At 37.9% G+C, this 17,452-nt stretch overlaps 1 protein-coding gene across 8 annotated transcripts in view; it reads left to right on the forward strand.

Annotated features, from left to right (window-relative positions):
* The window catches only part of Pam (peptidylglycine alpha-amidating monooxygenase), a 155,367-nt gene extending 141,373 nt beyond the window's left edge, over nucleotides 1-13,994 (forward strand). For 2 of the 8 annotated variants that reach the window (XM_048331140.1, XM_048331144.1), the window contains 5 exons: nucleotides 529-628; nucleotides 3,271-3,324; nucleotides 9,434-9,634; nucleotides 12,462-12,515; nucleotides 13,165-13,994. In XM_048331140.1, the coding sequence (XP_048187097.1) occupies nucleotides 529-628; nucleotides 3,271-3,324; nucleotides 9,434-9,634; nucleotides 12,462-12,515; nucleotides 13,165-13,343 (588 nt within the window). In that variant the 3' untranslated portion in view covers nucleotides 13,344-13,994. The remainder of the gene's footprint in view (nucleotides 1-528; nucleotides 629-3,270; nucleotides 3,325-9,433; nucleotides 9,635-12,461; nucleotides 12,516-13,164) is intronic. The other 6 variants (XM_048331141.1, XM_048331145.1, XM_048331142.1 and 3 more) reach the window with 3 other exon arrangements.
* Nucleotides 13,995-17,452: the final 3,458 nt, after the last annotated feature.

A 17,452-nucleotide genomic window follows, 5' to 3' on the forward strand; every position in this document is an offset into this window, starting at 1 on the left:
CATAATCAAAGGAAGTACATATGGTTTCTCTGCACATGCTTTCATGCACAACTTTCAGTTCTTTCTTCTACAAGGACATTCATGTCCTTGAGTGGGAATGATCTACATTCCTCCGTATCAAAAATAACAATAATAATAATAACAATAAGTAGGTGGTTCTTTTGATTAAAATGGCAAATTTGACACTGATTAATAAGTAGGAGAAATATGAAGGCAAAATAATAAAAAATAATTAGGTAGGCAATGAAACCAAACAACTCTGTGAAAATAATTTACTCAAATTTTCTCATTTTTCAAAAGGGTCCAAACTCAATGATGGGGGCCCTTAGGACTTCGCAGTGTTTAGAAGTATGCCTGGATCATTTAGGATCCAAATGAATCAATGAGTGAATCCCCAAGGCCGTAGAATTGTTTAGATGGGAATTATTTCTGCTGTGATTGGAGTTCTATGTCTTGCTTTGATTTCTGCCTTTGTGGTGATTCAAGCAGAGACTCCCCACACTAACAAATGGCTTCCTGTGTTGGCAGCATTTTGACATGCCTCATGATATTGTCGCATCTGAAGATGGGACCGTGTACGTTGGAGACGCTCACATGAACACAGTGTGGAAATTCACCGTGACTGAGAGTAGGTTTAAGAAAAACTCAATTCTGTGTTTAACTTTCTACATTTCCCATCTCTGTTAGTCTTTAAAAATGTGAAACAAGACATTTGTGTTTCTTTCTCTTCTTCTTCGTGATGATAATAGGAAACCAAGACAGAAGGCAGTAATTCAAAGATTTGGGGGGGACTCAGGTTGAGACTCAGGTTGAGACTCACATGCCCAAGGCCCTAGGTTTAAGAAAGAGGGACAGAGAAAGACAGTGGCAGAGACTGAGACAGAGAGACACATAGAAAGACAGAGACAGATAGAGCCGCGCACCTTTATTTTTACCCATTCCATGAATTAAATGATTTTTTTAAATGGAGAGAAACATTATTTTGTTTTGTTTGGGTTTTCTTTCCTTTTATTTTCCTGGCAGCTACCCCCTTGTTTCCACAGATACGCCACAGGAAATTCTTGATGCCTGAAGTAATGTCTGTTAAATTCAAAGCCTGTGCTAATTCCAGCTTAGTTCCAGAAGGAAGAGGTGGTTTTTGGCAAAGCAGAAGGGTGATTTGCTTCCATGGAGCTTACTCCCACATGACTCTTTAGCGCTCGGTAACTGTTGAGCATTTAGGGACAGCACCATCTTTATCAGACATGTTCTCCCAAACGAGAAGCACTTTACACTTTCCATTTAGGCTTCAGCATTCCAAAATACTGAATTACTCTATTTTCAGTAACTCAAAATATCTGTGGACAGATTTGCTCCATCAGGTTCTAGCCAGCTAATGTTTGACTCTTCTAATTGCATTTTGGAATATTATTTTTAACTCTTTAAAAGTAGGATATGCCTAACTAACCAACATGTTTTCTAAACTGAAATGTGGTAAATGCTGAGTTGGCCATGCATCTCGATGTTCAGAGATGCTTCTTAAATGTGGCAAGGTCCAAACAGCAAGTGGCATCAGGAAAAGACTTCAAGATAACAAATTTGGGGTATCCAAAATGGCAATAGATAGTATTAGGTATGGAAATGACAAGGAGATGAAAACTTAGTGAAGAAAAATGTTAATAATAACAAAAAACATAAATTATAACAAGGAAGATGGATAAATTATTTTAAAAGCAAACTCTGTAGTCCAGAAGCTTTAAGCAGATCTGATATAGCTCTTAGAGACCAGTTTATTTGGAAGCTACCATATTCAGTATTATTTTACTGTTTTGAAATAAAGACCCAGTTTAATAGAGTACACATAGATGCCTTTAGAATGTTCTACCCTGGAAGCTATTTCACATTTCCCTGAAAAGTGTAACCATTATAATCTGCATTTTCAAAGAGGATCCTAAAGATACAGGCAGACAAAAAAAAAAAGGATAGATAGGTAATTCTAGGGACTTTTAAAACAAAATTTCTAAAACTCTCAAGGATAGAAAAAGACTCCAGAAATGTAGCCAACGCCTTCCTTTTTTACATAAGAACGTGATTCTTGATCTTAGTAAGTGGTTGATGCTGTACAATGAATGATACATATCTGAGCCACTAAGGGAGGATTTTCAAAATACATATGGTCAGTCCCTTCCCAAGATTTAGAGAAAAAAGAGGAGGTATGGTATTTGTGGGGTGTGTGTGTGTGTGTGTGTGTGTGTGTGTGTGTGTGTGTGTGTATGCATGCACAAGCCAATGCTGGGACTTGATCTCAGGGCCTGGGCACTGTCCCCAAGCTTCTTTGGCTCGAGGCTAGTGATCCACTCCTTGAGTCACAGCTCCATTTCCAGCCTTCTCTGAGTATTGGATATAAGAGTCTCTCAGACTTTCCTGCCCAGACCAGCTTGGAACCACAGTCCTCAGACCTCAGCCTCTTGAGTAGCTAGGATTACAGACATGAGCCACCAGCACATAACTGCTTATGATTTTTGAAAGTTTGCCTATGTCATTTTGATACCATCCTGGTTGAGAAACACTTCAATGTAGCATACAAGTTTAAGGGGAAAAAAACGAATCATAATCCAGAGCATGATAAATCTGGAACATAGTACAGTAGCACAGTAAGACTGCCATTGGAGACAAAACATTGTTGGTGTATTAATTAGTCAAATCTATATATGTTGATTAAAAGACTTGTCACCCAACATGGCTAAACTTGTCATCTGTCTAAGATGTTGGGTACATGCGAACAGAACCACTTGGTATTTCAGAAACAAGACAATATCATGAGGTGCAAAAGTAAAAGCTCATCCTAAAATAAATGTCCTAGAAATATTATCTCACTTGCCTAGTGGTGGTCATGAGGCTCTGAGTAGAGTCCCAAGCTCCAATAAGGATAAAAGAAAGGGGGAAGAGGAGGAAGAGGGAGGAAGAGGAGAGAGAGAAGGAGGAGGAGGAAGGGAGGGAGGGAGGTAAGAGAGGTGGGAGAAAGGGAGAGAGGGATGTGACGGAGAAGAAATGGAAGAACAAGAAGTAGAAGCAGAAGAAGAAACAAGAAGGAAAGGAGGAGGAAGAGAATTTCAGATTTATCATGCTCAGCTTTCCCTAGGAGATTTTATCCAAGAGCCATAGATGTGACTCCTAAACCATCATTAATATATATGATGCATTAGAAAATATTTTCCTGATAAAACTAATACTGAAGTTCCCAAATACTCTTTGAGAATTCTGATTTTCCTCTTTGTTGGGCTGTTACAGAAATTGAACATCGTTCGGTGAAAAAGGCTGGCATTGAGGTCCAGGAAATCAAAGGTTGGTCAAATTCCTCTTCTGATTGTGAAACCAAAGGGTATTTGTATTGAATTCTTTTAAGACTCTTGATTGCAACTTGATTGGGCTAAACATATGTAACCTGGAAAATTATCCATGACTTCTGCTGTGTGCTGAGCCTTTAAACCTGAATGCTGCCACGGCTTTTTCTGACCAATGGCGTAGTCATAATGATCCAAACCATTGATGCCAAGTGATGGAATGTGACTGAAAATGTGATAAATATATAACCAGTGAGCAGGAGACGAGAAAAAGGCAAATAGTCACTTTCAGAAGTATGTTATCTTCAAACCAGCAGAAAGATGTTGCTTACCAGAAAAGGCGTTTCCTTAATGGGCTCCAGTAAAAAGAAGAGAAAATTACACCGGGTGAGGTAATGCTGTAGTCCTATGAAAAGATCAGTCATTCCCCAACTTTCTATCATAGTCGCTCTTAACCCCAAAGATTACTGAGAGCTACATGGAAGACACTATAGCGGGTACACTGGAAGTGAAAGTGTGCCTGACCTGAAGGGAATTATAGTCTAGAGCATGCACGTGCACACACGCATGTGCACACACACACACACACACACACACACACGGGCCTACTCTTCATTTGGGATATCACATGCGGAAATAGGAGTTAGCTTTTAGTAAACAGCTACTAGTTTCATTTGGAATCTGCCCAATTGTCCATCCTTTTTGCAGAATCAGTTGGTACTTGAACAGTTTCTACTCTCTACAGGACTTTCACAGAACATGTCTAGGTGAGAACTCACCACCACCTTTCTTGTAAGAGGCTCCTAATGAGTACCAAAGTGACTCTGTTATTAGTAGCCTTAGAAATTATTCACTAAGAAAATCTGACTCCACCTTAGAGTTACTTGTTTTCCTTTCTCATGAAAGCAGGCTTAAAAGAGACGGAAAGAAGCAAGAACCAAGAGGGAGTTTAAGGATTTTTACATAGGCAGATAACAAAATATTGCCAGTTCAAGATTGAAAGGGGCAAGAATACTGTCACTCAAAGGTAGCAATTGTTTGGCATTTGTAGAGCTCCTTCTCTAGGTGACACTAGTGGCATTCATATCATACACACACACTAAAGAAGGCATTTGATGCTTACTGTACAAATAATTTTTGGTAAGCTACATTTGTCCTAGAATAAAAAAATGTTGAAAAACAGGTTATTGTTGACAATAGCTACTTATGGGGTGAAAGAAAATGACTATATGAAAATGACTGAGGTTAAACCTTGTACCAGTCATATAGTACTCACTATATTCCCCATTTTACATTTTAAGGGTTAGAATTACTAGAGAGATAGGGAATGTTACAGGCAGATTTTTAAATCATACTAAATCCTTTATTCTTTCCCCTATGACTATATTGCTGAGGAAAGGTTGACCCTCTCAATTCCTGCACTGTGAATTCCTCCAAGAAATGTAACAAAAATGGTTGTAGTTTTCACTTAAATTTCTAGGATTTCAAAAATGGTCTCAACCTAAATGGTTAAATAGAGCTTCCTCTACCACTCTCTCTTCTCCCCCTCCTCTGTCCTTTTCCCTCTCTCTCTCTTACATACCTAAAAATCTGTGATTGTATGATTGAACTGCTTGGCTTGTTCAGAACAGCTCAGTCACACTGACCTCATCTTGAGTGGCCACTGAGGGTGAATAACACTTTCCTCTGGGCCACTTTCTGTCTCCTTGGTGTGTACCCAACTTGGTCAGTCAGAAAACCTCCCAGTCTTATGGGAAAATCTAGCAGCTCAAACAGTAAATTCTACTGAAGTAAATCCAGTTTTTTTATTAGTGAACCTGTATATGCTATTGGGTTTAATTGTGCTGTGTTCATACATGCTCACTGTACACTTTGAACATGTTCACTCCTTCCTTCCTACTTCCTTACCTTCTACCCTTCCCCATTTCAAACCTAAAAATACCTAAAAAATTCTTTATTTCAAATGAAATTATTCTCTTGTACTTTGAATCCATGTAACTCTCCTTAAAGCTTGTTTTGTAAGCTTACATTCTCAATTACAAAAAGGATTGTAAAATCATGCTTGATTACTAGATGGTATCTTTGATCCACATTGTAAGGCTTCATTCAAACTGCACCGTTCACATTGAACAACCTAATAGATCCGTATTTATTTTCAATCTCCAAATTTGAGAGGCTTGTTTTTGTTTTTGTTTTGTTTGGGTGGCGCTGGGTGTTGAACTCAGATTGTGGTGCTTGCTAGACAGGTGGTCTACACTTGAGGTATGGCCCAGCTCAAATCGCCCCTGATGACCCTTCATCTCTATTGTGAACAGTCACATAGTAGGAGTTGCAGGAATAAGAGACTTGAGGATGATGAAAACACATAGGAGAATAATTTAAATTTTCAAAGACAGTCATTAGGGATAAAACAGATAACTCATCAAAAGCATAGTCTTTATACTCCATCTTCAATAAAAGATGATAGTAGTAAATCAGTCTCAAGAATATTAATAAAACAAACAAGCCAACAAAGGAAAAACCTCTCTGGTGCAGGTGGCTTCTTAAGCTAATGGAGCACAGTACAGTTTGGGAAAGCACTTTGCATTTAAGAGAGCTGCAGAGCAAAGAAGAGAGGCAGAGACAGACAGACAGACACAGAGAGACAGAAGAAAAGTGAGAAAGTGAGAGGCCTCATCACTAAATACACTTTTCTTGTTTTTCAAGGTATTACTTGCTAGGATTCCATCTAAAGCCTTCAATCTTCAGTTTTTCATCTCTGTAATGAACTGGGTAGCAAATGCAGTGTTGCTGTATTAAGAATGCCCCCATTTACTGTCCCAGATATTATAATGCCTTCAATTAAAAGAGGAAAGCCATATACCTGCGTGAGCGTGCACGCATGACGCACACACACACACACACACGGGTGCAGGCCACTTCTCTTTCTAAAGGATAAAGTGCATAGAAGAGTAGATACTGTGTGGAAAATGAACTATACAATTTGTGGGTGGGGCTAAAGGGAAAACTTATGGGAGAGATAGGGAAGAGGCGACAAATCTATATAACTGTAACACCTCTCTACATCACCTCTACAATAACAATGAAATATATTTTTAAATAGAGTATTATTTGGAACACAACTCACAATAATATCAAGAAATGTTTAAGAAATCGCAAACCACATCTGAAAAGAAATTCCATCTTATTGTATATCTCAATTATTATTATATGATAAGAAAGAAATTAGTTTGTTGGTACAGTGAATATATGTTTAAATTTAAAACATTTATACCATTAATGAATATGATTTGAAAGAAAAAGAAAAAAAAAGAATATCTGAGAGTTTGGGCTCACATGTGTATTCCTAACCACTCAGAAAGCTGAGATTGTTGTTTGAGACCAGTCCGGATAAAATGTTTTCAAGATCCTATCTCAACTAATAAAGGCTGTGGAACACATCTATCATACCCACTACAGGGAAGCTAAATAGGAGGATTATGGTATCGACTGTCCCAAGCAAAAAGCATGACTCCATTCAAATCAATGACAAAGGCCAAGAGGACTGTATGGGGATAGCATTTAAAACCCGGAGCCTTGAGAAAAAAATAACTTTATATAGCATCTTCATTTTTTTATTTCCAAATATCTGTAGGGATGCCATGAGAACTGTGACCTTGAAAGACTGGAAGACAGTTTGTTCTAGATGGATGTCTGGCATCTTAGAAAAGTGTCATTCTCAGTTTCTCTTAATGTTCCAGAACTCTATGCCCTAGCTAATCTTAGTACGAATGTCTTCACTCTTCATTTATCAAGTTACTGAGATTTCTCATAACAAGAAGTTACGATACAGTATGAAGGTGACACCTTTTGATTTTTAATGTTTGGGGGGTCATTCTTAAAAGACAAATATTGTTTTATGATAAATCTGAAGATTACTATCTATCATGACTCCTGAGAAGGATGGCAATATTGCTTCTTCTGAGACCAATCTTTAAAATATTTAGTCTCTTCTTAAAAAAATATGCATCTTATTTTAAAATATTGAATAAAATTTAGCTTGTTTTAAAAGTTAAAATGTTCAAGCATTTTTTAATAGATGACAATCAAAGTATAAGAATTAGTGTGGAAATCATGAAGTTCCAAAGTGGTTCATTCGTATCTTCTACAAGTTCACTAGGCTAGCTCTCTGCACTTTCTGTGAAATCCGTGCTGGTTCTTTTTTGTCTCTTACCAATGTCCTTCATCTTTCTTTCTATTTACTGGAGGTCCTGTTGGCTCTTCCTTGTCAAAGTAACCAGATCTAGTCTAGCATAATGTTTGTATTAATAGTAACTCAAATTAACCCACATAATGACAAATAATATTAAATAATTGTTCGGGTAACACCCACCTTGAAATAGAAACAGACCCCTCATCAAAAGGCAGCAAGTTCTTGAATAGTTCAATACCAAGTTATTAATTCTTAATGTTATGCTTCTTAATCTCATAATGTATTTTATTATTTTTCATTCCTATTTCAATGTAGAACAAGTTTAAATACAGAGCAACTTTATGTAAATTTTCTATAGGAAGCAAAAATGGCATATTAGTGGTGAGGACAAGTGTAAATCACAGGCATAGTTCTCTTTGAAACTGAGATTTTAAAAGATTGAATTTGAACAACATCTTGGAATCAGGTCTTTTCTTTCCTTCTTCTCCAAGTTGCAAAGAATCATTTGAATGGACAAGAAAAAAAAAAGTCTAGTCTCCCCTTATCCACAGCATCAGGAAGGAAATACAGACTTTGAGGCCCTTTTCAGAAATGGTACTAATGATAGCACCTAACCCCAGGCTTGGCATGAAGGTTCTAGGAGAGGAATGCCTGACACAGTGAAAGTGCCCAATAGTTGTGCCAACTCTGTGGAGGGGCAAGCTCCAAGTGTTGAGGCAAAAATAGTCAATTTGACTATTTATTTGTATCAGAAACTATATTTATAGTGTGCTAATTTTGGAAACATTTCCTTTTAGAAGATTCCGGCAAGATATTAAATTAAGCCTCTATCTACTCAACATCACCCTCATTTTCCTGATTGTGTTAGGCTACCTATCATGCCCATTTTGTCAAAATCTCTATGAGGTCATGTCATACATGGTATATTATAGAGCAGAAAGGTATCCCGAGACAGTGAAATTTCAGAAACTTTGTGATTCTTGTGGCAAATAAGTTTGTAGTGTTTAGCCAAAGCAAATTCTGACTACCCTTTTTGTACTCCAAAAGATTTTGCACAAACACACATGTGCTTCTTGGGTCACAGGTGCCTCAAAGACTAATCTCATGTAAGTCAGGAGTTATTCAAATCAGTGAAGTAGATTCTGTATTTTTTTTCCCCAACAGTTCTTCAAGTCTGTTAACTACCCATGCCTGCCAGTGTCACAGAACAGTTGTATCAATTCTTTCCATCACCAATGAAATGATAAAGTTTTAAGTTCATTTTCTTTTGTTGAGAACTAGGTAAAAGAACCCAGTCCCCCCAAAAAGATAGGATTGCTTTTCCTCACTGAAGTCCTAGAATTAATATATACATATATATATATATATACATATGAAGTATAAATATTGCATTGAACATGGAAGAAATTAACAAACTGGAAGTACAAGGAAACAAATACTTGATCGGCACCATCTTTATGACAGACATTTGCATCTGACAGTTTTATGAAAAAGATGTTATTATCTCAGTTTTCTAGGTGAGGTTACTTAAGGCCAAATTTAAGTAACTTGCCCAAAGTTATACAGCTCATGTATAGGAGAGTTGGGATTCGAGCTCAAACTTGTTTACTGTTTGATCTTAACTTTGGAAAAATGCAAACAAAGTATTATGGGTTTGTTTGTTTTTAAGTTATACCTAAAAAAGGATTGAAGGATGGAATGAAAGGAAACATTTTGGAGTGGAAAACCATGTGGTAGGAATAACTACAAGCATTCCACTTGATAGCTGCTTTCATCTGTTTAAATTCAGACACTGACACACGACCCCTATGTACCACGCGGTTTGTGAAGAGTTGTTGATTTGACTGGGCAGGGGTGGGAGGGAAGGTCGAGAGATCTCTAAGTCAGTTGAATATTGTGAACTCTTCTTTCCCTGAAGAAGCCGAGGAAGTTGAATCCAAAATGGAGAACAAACCCACTTCCTCAGAATTGCAGAAGATGCAAGAGAAACAGAGACTGAGCAAAGAGCCAGGCTCGGGAGTGCCCGTGGTTCTCATTACAACCCTTCTGGTTATTCCGGTGGTTGTCCTGCTGGCCATTGTCATATTTATTCGGTGGAAAAAATCAAGGGCCTTTGGAGGCAAGTAAAATGAGCCCCTTGAACTTAGAACCTGCCTTTGAAAAAAGTGTTTGGCCTAATTACCCTCAGGAGTTTGTTCCTAATTTTTGTTGTTTTTTTTTTTTAGTGTCTTTGGGAGTTGTTTTGTTTTGCTTTGCTTTGATGCTCTCTACCGTTTTTGATGTTATTGTCTACGTTTCAAAAATCGTCTGTAATTAGTTTCTGGTAGAAACTATGTCTGGATCCTCTGAAATTTAGATAACGCATCATAGTATAACCTTTACCATTGTCTCTTAGCAATTGGCTCATGCCCAGGTATTATCTCCAGTGAAAGTATGTGTTACAGAGTCAGGGCAGGATTGGCTGCAGGTGGAGGAAGCAGGTCCCTCCTCACAGTATGTGGGTCTGCTGTTTTGAAGTTGTATTTATTTCCCATCAGACTGCTCCTAGCACCTAGCTACGTGACATTGGGCAAGTTACTTAATCTCTCTAAACCCTGTGAGGCTGTGCAGAATTCAACGGAATAATGGAGGTGAAGCATTTAGCAAATAAGTAGATCATGAGAAATTGAATAATGAGTGATAGTTGTTTCAAACTTCAGAACTTTCAAGAAACCACTATTTCTACAAGAAACCATTTGGTAGGTTTTGAATGGGGATCATTTTGGCCATCAGCCTTTTTCAACTATACAAAGTGGAGTCCAATAACGGAGTCAATATTTCATTTTTTAAAAAGTCATCATCACAATGTAAAACCCAAGAGCTGAGTTCCTTCCAGGACATCCAAATAAATAATTAGCTCAATCCTATTTTCTACCTCTCTGGAGCAGTCCCTTGGCAGAGTCCCCAGTTTCTCAGGCAAGAAAGCATAGTTGTGTCTGGGAAGGAATATGTGGACCAGCATGAGGAGCACAGTGAGCCAGTAAAGAGCATCTGATCCTATTTCAGGTTCAGGCGAGCGTGGCTAGGATTCAGTGCCCACGGCAAAACCCTGACCCAGAAAGGGACTTGGAAACAGAACACTAGGGGGTCAATTTCATAAATTGTAACCGGAAATTTTTCTGAGACTTTCTTTTGCCTTTCACCTGCAGTCACAAAACTGCAAAAAGAGAGAGAGAGAGAGAGAGAGAGTTAGCTCTTCCAAGAAAGGACTTCTGTTGCTGTTGCTGTGGATCTGGAACTGTCATGTGCAAGAACAAAGAGAAAGAAACAACTACCTTCATTTACCACTTACTGATATGTCTCTAGTGCAAGTAACAGTTCTTCACACTAGGGGCCTCATACATAGTTGTTGGAAAAATGATTGAAAGAATGAATGGAGCTCACAAAATAAGTAGAAGAGATGCCATGATGTGACACATGTTATAGCTATATTCGAGGGTGATAAGTATGGTGCTAAATACTCAGAAGATCAGAGCATCTGAAGGCCAGGGGCAGGTGGCAGCAACTCTGGTTCCCAACCCAAAGTAGAAGGAGTGACTAGGCAATCACCCTGCTGTTTGCTGTTAGGGACGCAAAACATGGCATTGTAGCATCATGTTGACATTACAGGGATGTGTTCAGAGGGGAAATCCAGGCAGAATCACACAAAATGGCCATCATTCATCCATATTTAGAAAAAAATGAAATGCCATACTGTGTAGTCAAACACATTTAATTCCAAAAGTAGATCAATATTATAACTTCTCTAGCATAAGTTCTTGATAAATACTACCATCTATTCATAGGGCATTTTTTTTTTAAGGACCTTCGTTTATTTAAACACCATTTCAATAGGGGCACCACTGATTCTCTACATCAGACCCTGAGGTTCCGAAGCGCAGTGAGGAACGCCCCACCTATCTGTGTAACTGCCTGTGTCATGTTTCGCATTCTAACAATCCTACCAGATTGTTCCCCCCCCCTTTTTTTTTAATCTTCCCCTTTCCTATCAATTCTTCGGCCTCTCTTCTGTCATCAGCTGTCTCCACGATGTTGCTTCCATTCCCGGGTGAGAGACTTGGTAGGAAATCCCTGAGCCTGGCTTCTCTGTGTGGGAAATGTATCTGGAAATACACAACAAAGGAAATAAAATGAAATCCATCGGGATGGCTGCCTCCACACGAGAAACAGAGAATCCGTTCTCTGGCCCATTCCTGTGGGAGACGGAAGCCCCACAGTGAGCACTGAGAGCACCATGTGTGCTTGGAGAATACTCAGTTTGTTGTCCTTTACCTTCGTGGAAGCTTTCCTCACAGGGGAAATGCTACGCATGGACCCGAAGCTTTCTCTTTTTAATATATATATACATATAAATAAATTATTTTAAGTAGTTGTACAAAGGGGTTTGAATTCAACATGTCAGCTTAAAGAGCTCATACACTGTTCTTAATAAAAATAGTAAGGCCTAACGCAACCATTCCTATATTGTAGCAACCAAAGCTTTCATCTTTTTACAATTAGTAACTTAATTCTGCCCAAATGCAAGTAACAAAACTGTGTTGTGTTTACTGTATGTGTACCTGACACCACGTTTTAGGCTCAGCCTCTGCAGTGTCCCATCAAAAGCCTTAAACATAAGGTCATTGATCCCTCGTTTCTCAGAGAAGAAATCTGAGGCTGAAGGAATTCGTTTATCAAAACTGTAGTCTATAAGAGTCATAGGCAGGAGCTAAAGCTTCATTTGCATGTTGGTATCTGTAAAGCCCTGTACTTGCTTCTTTTCTTAGACTTATATGTGTGTTAAAAAAAAACAAAGCCTCCTTAACTAAAGTTCCAGGTTTTGTGTTGAAAGTTGAGTCCATAGATTTAGGAAGGTGATTGGGACTTACTTTGAAATGTACCATCTTTTGTTCCCCTCACCCCAGCAGATTCTGAGCATAAACTGGAGGCCAGTTCAGGAAGAGTGTTGGGAAGATTTAGAGGTATGCCATTACCTTTTAGAATCTTTCAGTTTGGTTTAAAGTCAACAGCCCCCCCCCCCCGCCGCCCCCATCCTTGAGAAGCAAGGAGGGAGTTCCTCATTTGGCTCTTGGGAGACAGTAGAAGATCCCCAAGTATAAATGCAGACGGCCAACCATAATCTAAAGTCTGCCAGCAGATTTCCCAGTTATCTTTTTTTTTTTTAATAGAACCCATCTTGCCATTTCTGTATGATCATTTGCTTTCCCTACCTTCTTTCCAGTTTCATTTGTCTTTGGTAAGTTTTCTGTCACTCTTGTTGGCATGTCCACGCACGTGACACTGCATATGACCCCTTTAGAAAGTCAGTGAGATGAATTGCTGCTTGGCAGATGCCATTTTCACAGAGGCAGAGACAAGCTAAAGGAGAAAAGGGAATGCAAAATCTTCCTGTAAAAAACTCCATAGTTCTGGAAAGCTTTTTCTTCCTTATTTGCATGTGCAGGGATATCTGTCTGGTTCTGTAGTAAAAGCCTCTCTGAATGTCACTCTTTTCAAACAAACTGTCTTAGCCCCAAATTTAGAACTAGTTTACCATTCAAGGGCACAGAGAAAGAAACCACCTGTGCACCAGCTTCCTTTCAATTCTACATTGCTGTTTGCTTTTGGCAGGAAAGGGAACTGGAGGATTAAACCTTGGGAATTTCTTCGCCAGCCGCAAAGGTTATAGTCGCAAAGGGTTCGACCGTTTAAGCACGGAAGGGAGCGACCAAGAGAAGGATGAGGAGGACGGGAGTGAATCTGAGGAGGAGTACTCAGCCCCTCTGCCAGCACCAGCGCCGTCCTCCTGAAAACCACGCTTCCATGCGGCTTGAGTGAGATTTACCAAGAATGCCAGATTCCCTTCCCTGTAGCACGTTTAAAGTTCTGTGCATTTCTTATTGTCCACTGTACTAGTCTGTGTAGGACTGTACACACTTTATTTACTCCATTTTGGTTAAGTTGGCTTCTATTTCTAGTTGAGGAGTTTCTTAAGAGTTCACAACAGTGCCATGGTCTTTCTATGAACATAGAATAGAGAAACAGTCCTCTTCCTCCATCCTAGTTATTAATCTAATGATGGAAGGTTTGCTCATTTACATTTTTGAGACTTTTTGTGGATGTAAATAACCCCATTCTCTGCTTGAACACAGTATTTTTCCCAATAGCACTCCATTGCCAGTGTCTTTCTTTGGTGCCTTTCCTGTTCAGCATTCTCAGCCTGTGGCAGTAAAGAGAAACTTTGTGCTACATGAGGACAAAGCTGCTAAATCTCCTATTTTTTTAAAATCACTAACATTATATTGCAATGAGAGAAAGAAAAAAAGTCTCTATTTAAATTCTTTTAATTTTTTTCTTCAGTTGGTGTGTTTCTGGGATGTCTTATTTTTAGATGGTTACGCTGTTAGAACACTATTTTCAATATCTGAATGTAATTTGTGTAATAAAGTGTTTTCAGAGCACTAGCTGTCAGTGTGTATTCTGTGATTTTGACATGTTTGCAGTATTTGTATATTTTTTCTAATTGCACAAACCACGCATATTTAAAACTTACTCCATGTTTTCAACTGGAACATATATTCTGTGTAAAAATGAGAAGATACTTAGTTTCATAAGCAATATAAATATAAGATCATTCTAAAAGCATTTGTTTGTTCTCTTTAAAAAGTCAGATTTGGGGGGGGGGGTTGTTTTTTGGGTTGTTTTTTTTTTTTTTTTGCCTGTAGTATATTAGCCAGTCAATTTCAGTAAAGGGTAGTAACAGCTAAGAGGAAATGTATCCCAAATGACATACACAAGTAAATTCACCAATTACTAGTAATAATCCTTTTAAAGAGTAATCTCATACAACTTCCTAATCATCCTTATAATCCAACAAGTATCTCTGACAGAAACTGCAGATTATTTGTAGAATACCATTTCCATAATCTATAATGCAATTTAATACAAACATGGTTAATATTCAGTTTTACAAAGATTAGCCTATAGAATCTTTTCCTCAATATGTCTTCTCCATTCCAGGCATCTTAGTGATCAGAATACTAGAGATTTAACTGACTACTCATGAAAACAGAGCAGAGTAATTTATGAGAAATTATGTTTGAATGTCTTCTAGTTATTATGTCATTTTTTAAAAAATATTCAATGTAATCTAGATTTCTTCTTCATAATTAATACCAAGGAGGATCTGGCTGGGAGATTTTTGTTACTTTCAATTAATTGACTTCCTATTCCTGTCAAAGTTTAATGTATCCTCCCAAGTAAAGACTTTGCTTATTTCTATGTTCTTCATTCTCAAAGGCAAAATACCTATTACTTCCCTCTGACCATTCCTTTAAGTCTCTCTCACCAAATCAGGGGAATGGGTTACAATACCACTATTCTGATTAACTTACTATTTTTTTAATTCAACCTCTGGGCCAGGGGTTGTGTAGCTTTGCTTTGATGTTTTTCAGATTTTTTTTTCAGGCTGAAATAATTATTTGACTTTTAACAAAATTATCTTTTTGTAATGCAATATTTGATCACCAGCTCTATCTGCTACATTTAAATATATACACAGCTAATCTTGTTCTTAGGAAGTTTTACAATGGATTCATTTATGAAATAAAAAAGACCAAAATGATAAAATGTAAGGAAGCAAGTAAAATAAAGGGAATTTTTTTCCCCTAACAATGGAAAAATCAACAAGATTAAGTTCTAATCATCCAGGTCATTGAGAATAATCTTGACTCCAGATTTTCTAGACTCTCACCAAAAAAAATTGGTTATTTCTAATTCACAAATTCACTAAACATTCCTTAATTCTAATTTTAAGATCAGAAAAGCAATGCCCAATTTTCTTCTGAAAGAGAGCACCATATGTCATATGTAATTGATGGTTTGTCCCTGTGTATGACTTTTAATATAAGCATATTATAAGAAATGCATTATAAAAAGGGAAATTTGGGAAAGAGAACTGTTCTTGGACTTTAAAATCCTCTACTCTTCTATCTAGTACACCATCATCATTCTACTAATTTGGTTTAATTAATAAGGTGCAAACTAAAAGTGAATGACCTACAGTGATGTTTGGCTATCTTTCTACTGATTATTGTTCTTGCTTGAACTTCACAGTAGAACCACCTGGGAGAATATTTGGGAGGGGACAGGGTGTCAGTACTTTGAACTCAGGGCCTTAAAAGTATACCCAAAGCAAAAAATGGCATGAGTGTGGCTGTAGTGGTAGAGTGTTTGCCTAGGAAATGCCAGGCTCTAAGCTGAAATCACAGTGCTGCAAAGACTATATCAAAAAATGAAAGAGACTTCTCTGAAGAGGAAATGAGAATAGCCAAGAGACACACTAAGAAGTGCTCTACATCACTGGCCATAAGAGAAATGCAAATCAAAACAACACTGAGATTCCACCTCACCCCAGTAAGAATGTCCATTATCAGGAAAACTAATAATAACAAAAGCAGGAGGCCATGTGACCAAAGGGGAACCCTAGTACATTGTTGGTGGGAATGTAAACATGTTCAACCACTCTGGAAAGCGGTATGGAGATTCCCCAGAAGGCTAAACATAGAGCTCCACTATGACCCAGCAGCCTCCCTTTTGGGCATCTACCCAAAAGACCACAAACAAGAACACACTAAAGCCACCAGCACAACAATGCAATGTTCACTGCAGCACAATTTGTCATCGCTAAACTATGGAACCAATCCGGATGTCCTTCAGCAGATGAGTGAATCAGGAAAATGTGGTACATATACACAATGGAATTTTATGCCTCTATCAGAAAGAATAGCATTTCCCCATTTGTAAGGAAATGGAAGGACTTGGGAAAAAAAAATCATACTAAGTGAAGTGAGCCAGACCCAAAGAAACATGGATGCTATGGTTTACTCATAGGGAATAATTAGTACATGTTTAGGTTAGTCATAGCAGAAGATCACAATAGCCCAATAGCTATACCCGTATGAACACACAAGATGATGCTAAGTGAAATGAACTCCACATTATGGAAACAAGTGGTATATCATTGTTGTAATTATTTTCAACATGCCATATGAAACAGTATCCTTTTTTTTCTTTTTTCTTTCTTTCATATTCCCTTCCCATGGTTTTACCCCTGCTATCACTGTAACTGATCTTAGTACCCTGGATACTGTACATATGCGTATTAGAACTAGGGAAGGGAAAGGGAATACTGAAATTGAGAGACAAAGGATAAAATGACAAACCATTTCAAAAGCAATACTTAGAAAACCATTTGGTGTAAACAACTGTACAACTCATAAAGGGGACAGGGAGAAGGGGAGCGGGAAGGCGGGGGAAAACTGAGGGAGGAGGTAACAAGTTGGATAAGAAATGTACTCACTGCCTTACATATGAAACCGTCACCCCTCCGTACTTCACTTTGACAATAAAGAAAAAAATTAAAAATGAATAGCTACTTTAGCAGGACAGCATGGTAGACTTGGGTTATTTATATAAATAACATGTATGTAAATCACATGCGAAGGCAAAATTAACCTCTTTAGTGTGACTTTTGAGCATGGAAATACTCCACATTCATTCAAGAGAATATGTGAATGGTGGTAAATATGACGCTCCTGAGAGCTTTTACAATTTTGAAACAACACACGAGTATGTCAATCAATCATATATCCAAACCTCAGGCATGAAACAGGCATGTATTTTCTGTGATTGGAAGTAGTGCACACTACTCCATCATAGAAAAATTGTTGAACAATGACAATCAGATAGCAAACTGTTCAGGTTTAGATATACTAAAATGTCCATAATAGACGGGAATTTTATTTTTTTAAGTTTAACTATAAAACTACCCATTTTTGAACAAAAATGTATTTATATTGTCTTAAATAAATTGGTCATTAGACAATGTTTTATTTTCTCTACTGTATACCATTTAACT

Source organism: Perognathus longimembris, chromosome 22 (assembly GCF_023159225.1).
Source record: "Perognathus longimembris pacificus isolate PPM17 chromosome 22, ASM2315922v1, whole genome shotgun sequence".
NCBI classification, from domain to species: domain Eukaryota; kingdom Metazoa; phylum Chordata; class Mammalia; order Rodentia; family Heteromyidae; genus Perognathus; species Perognathus longimembris.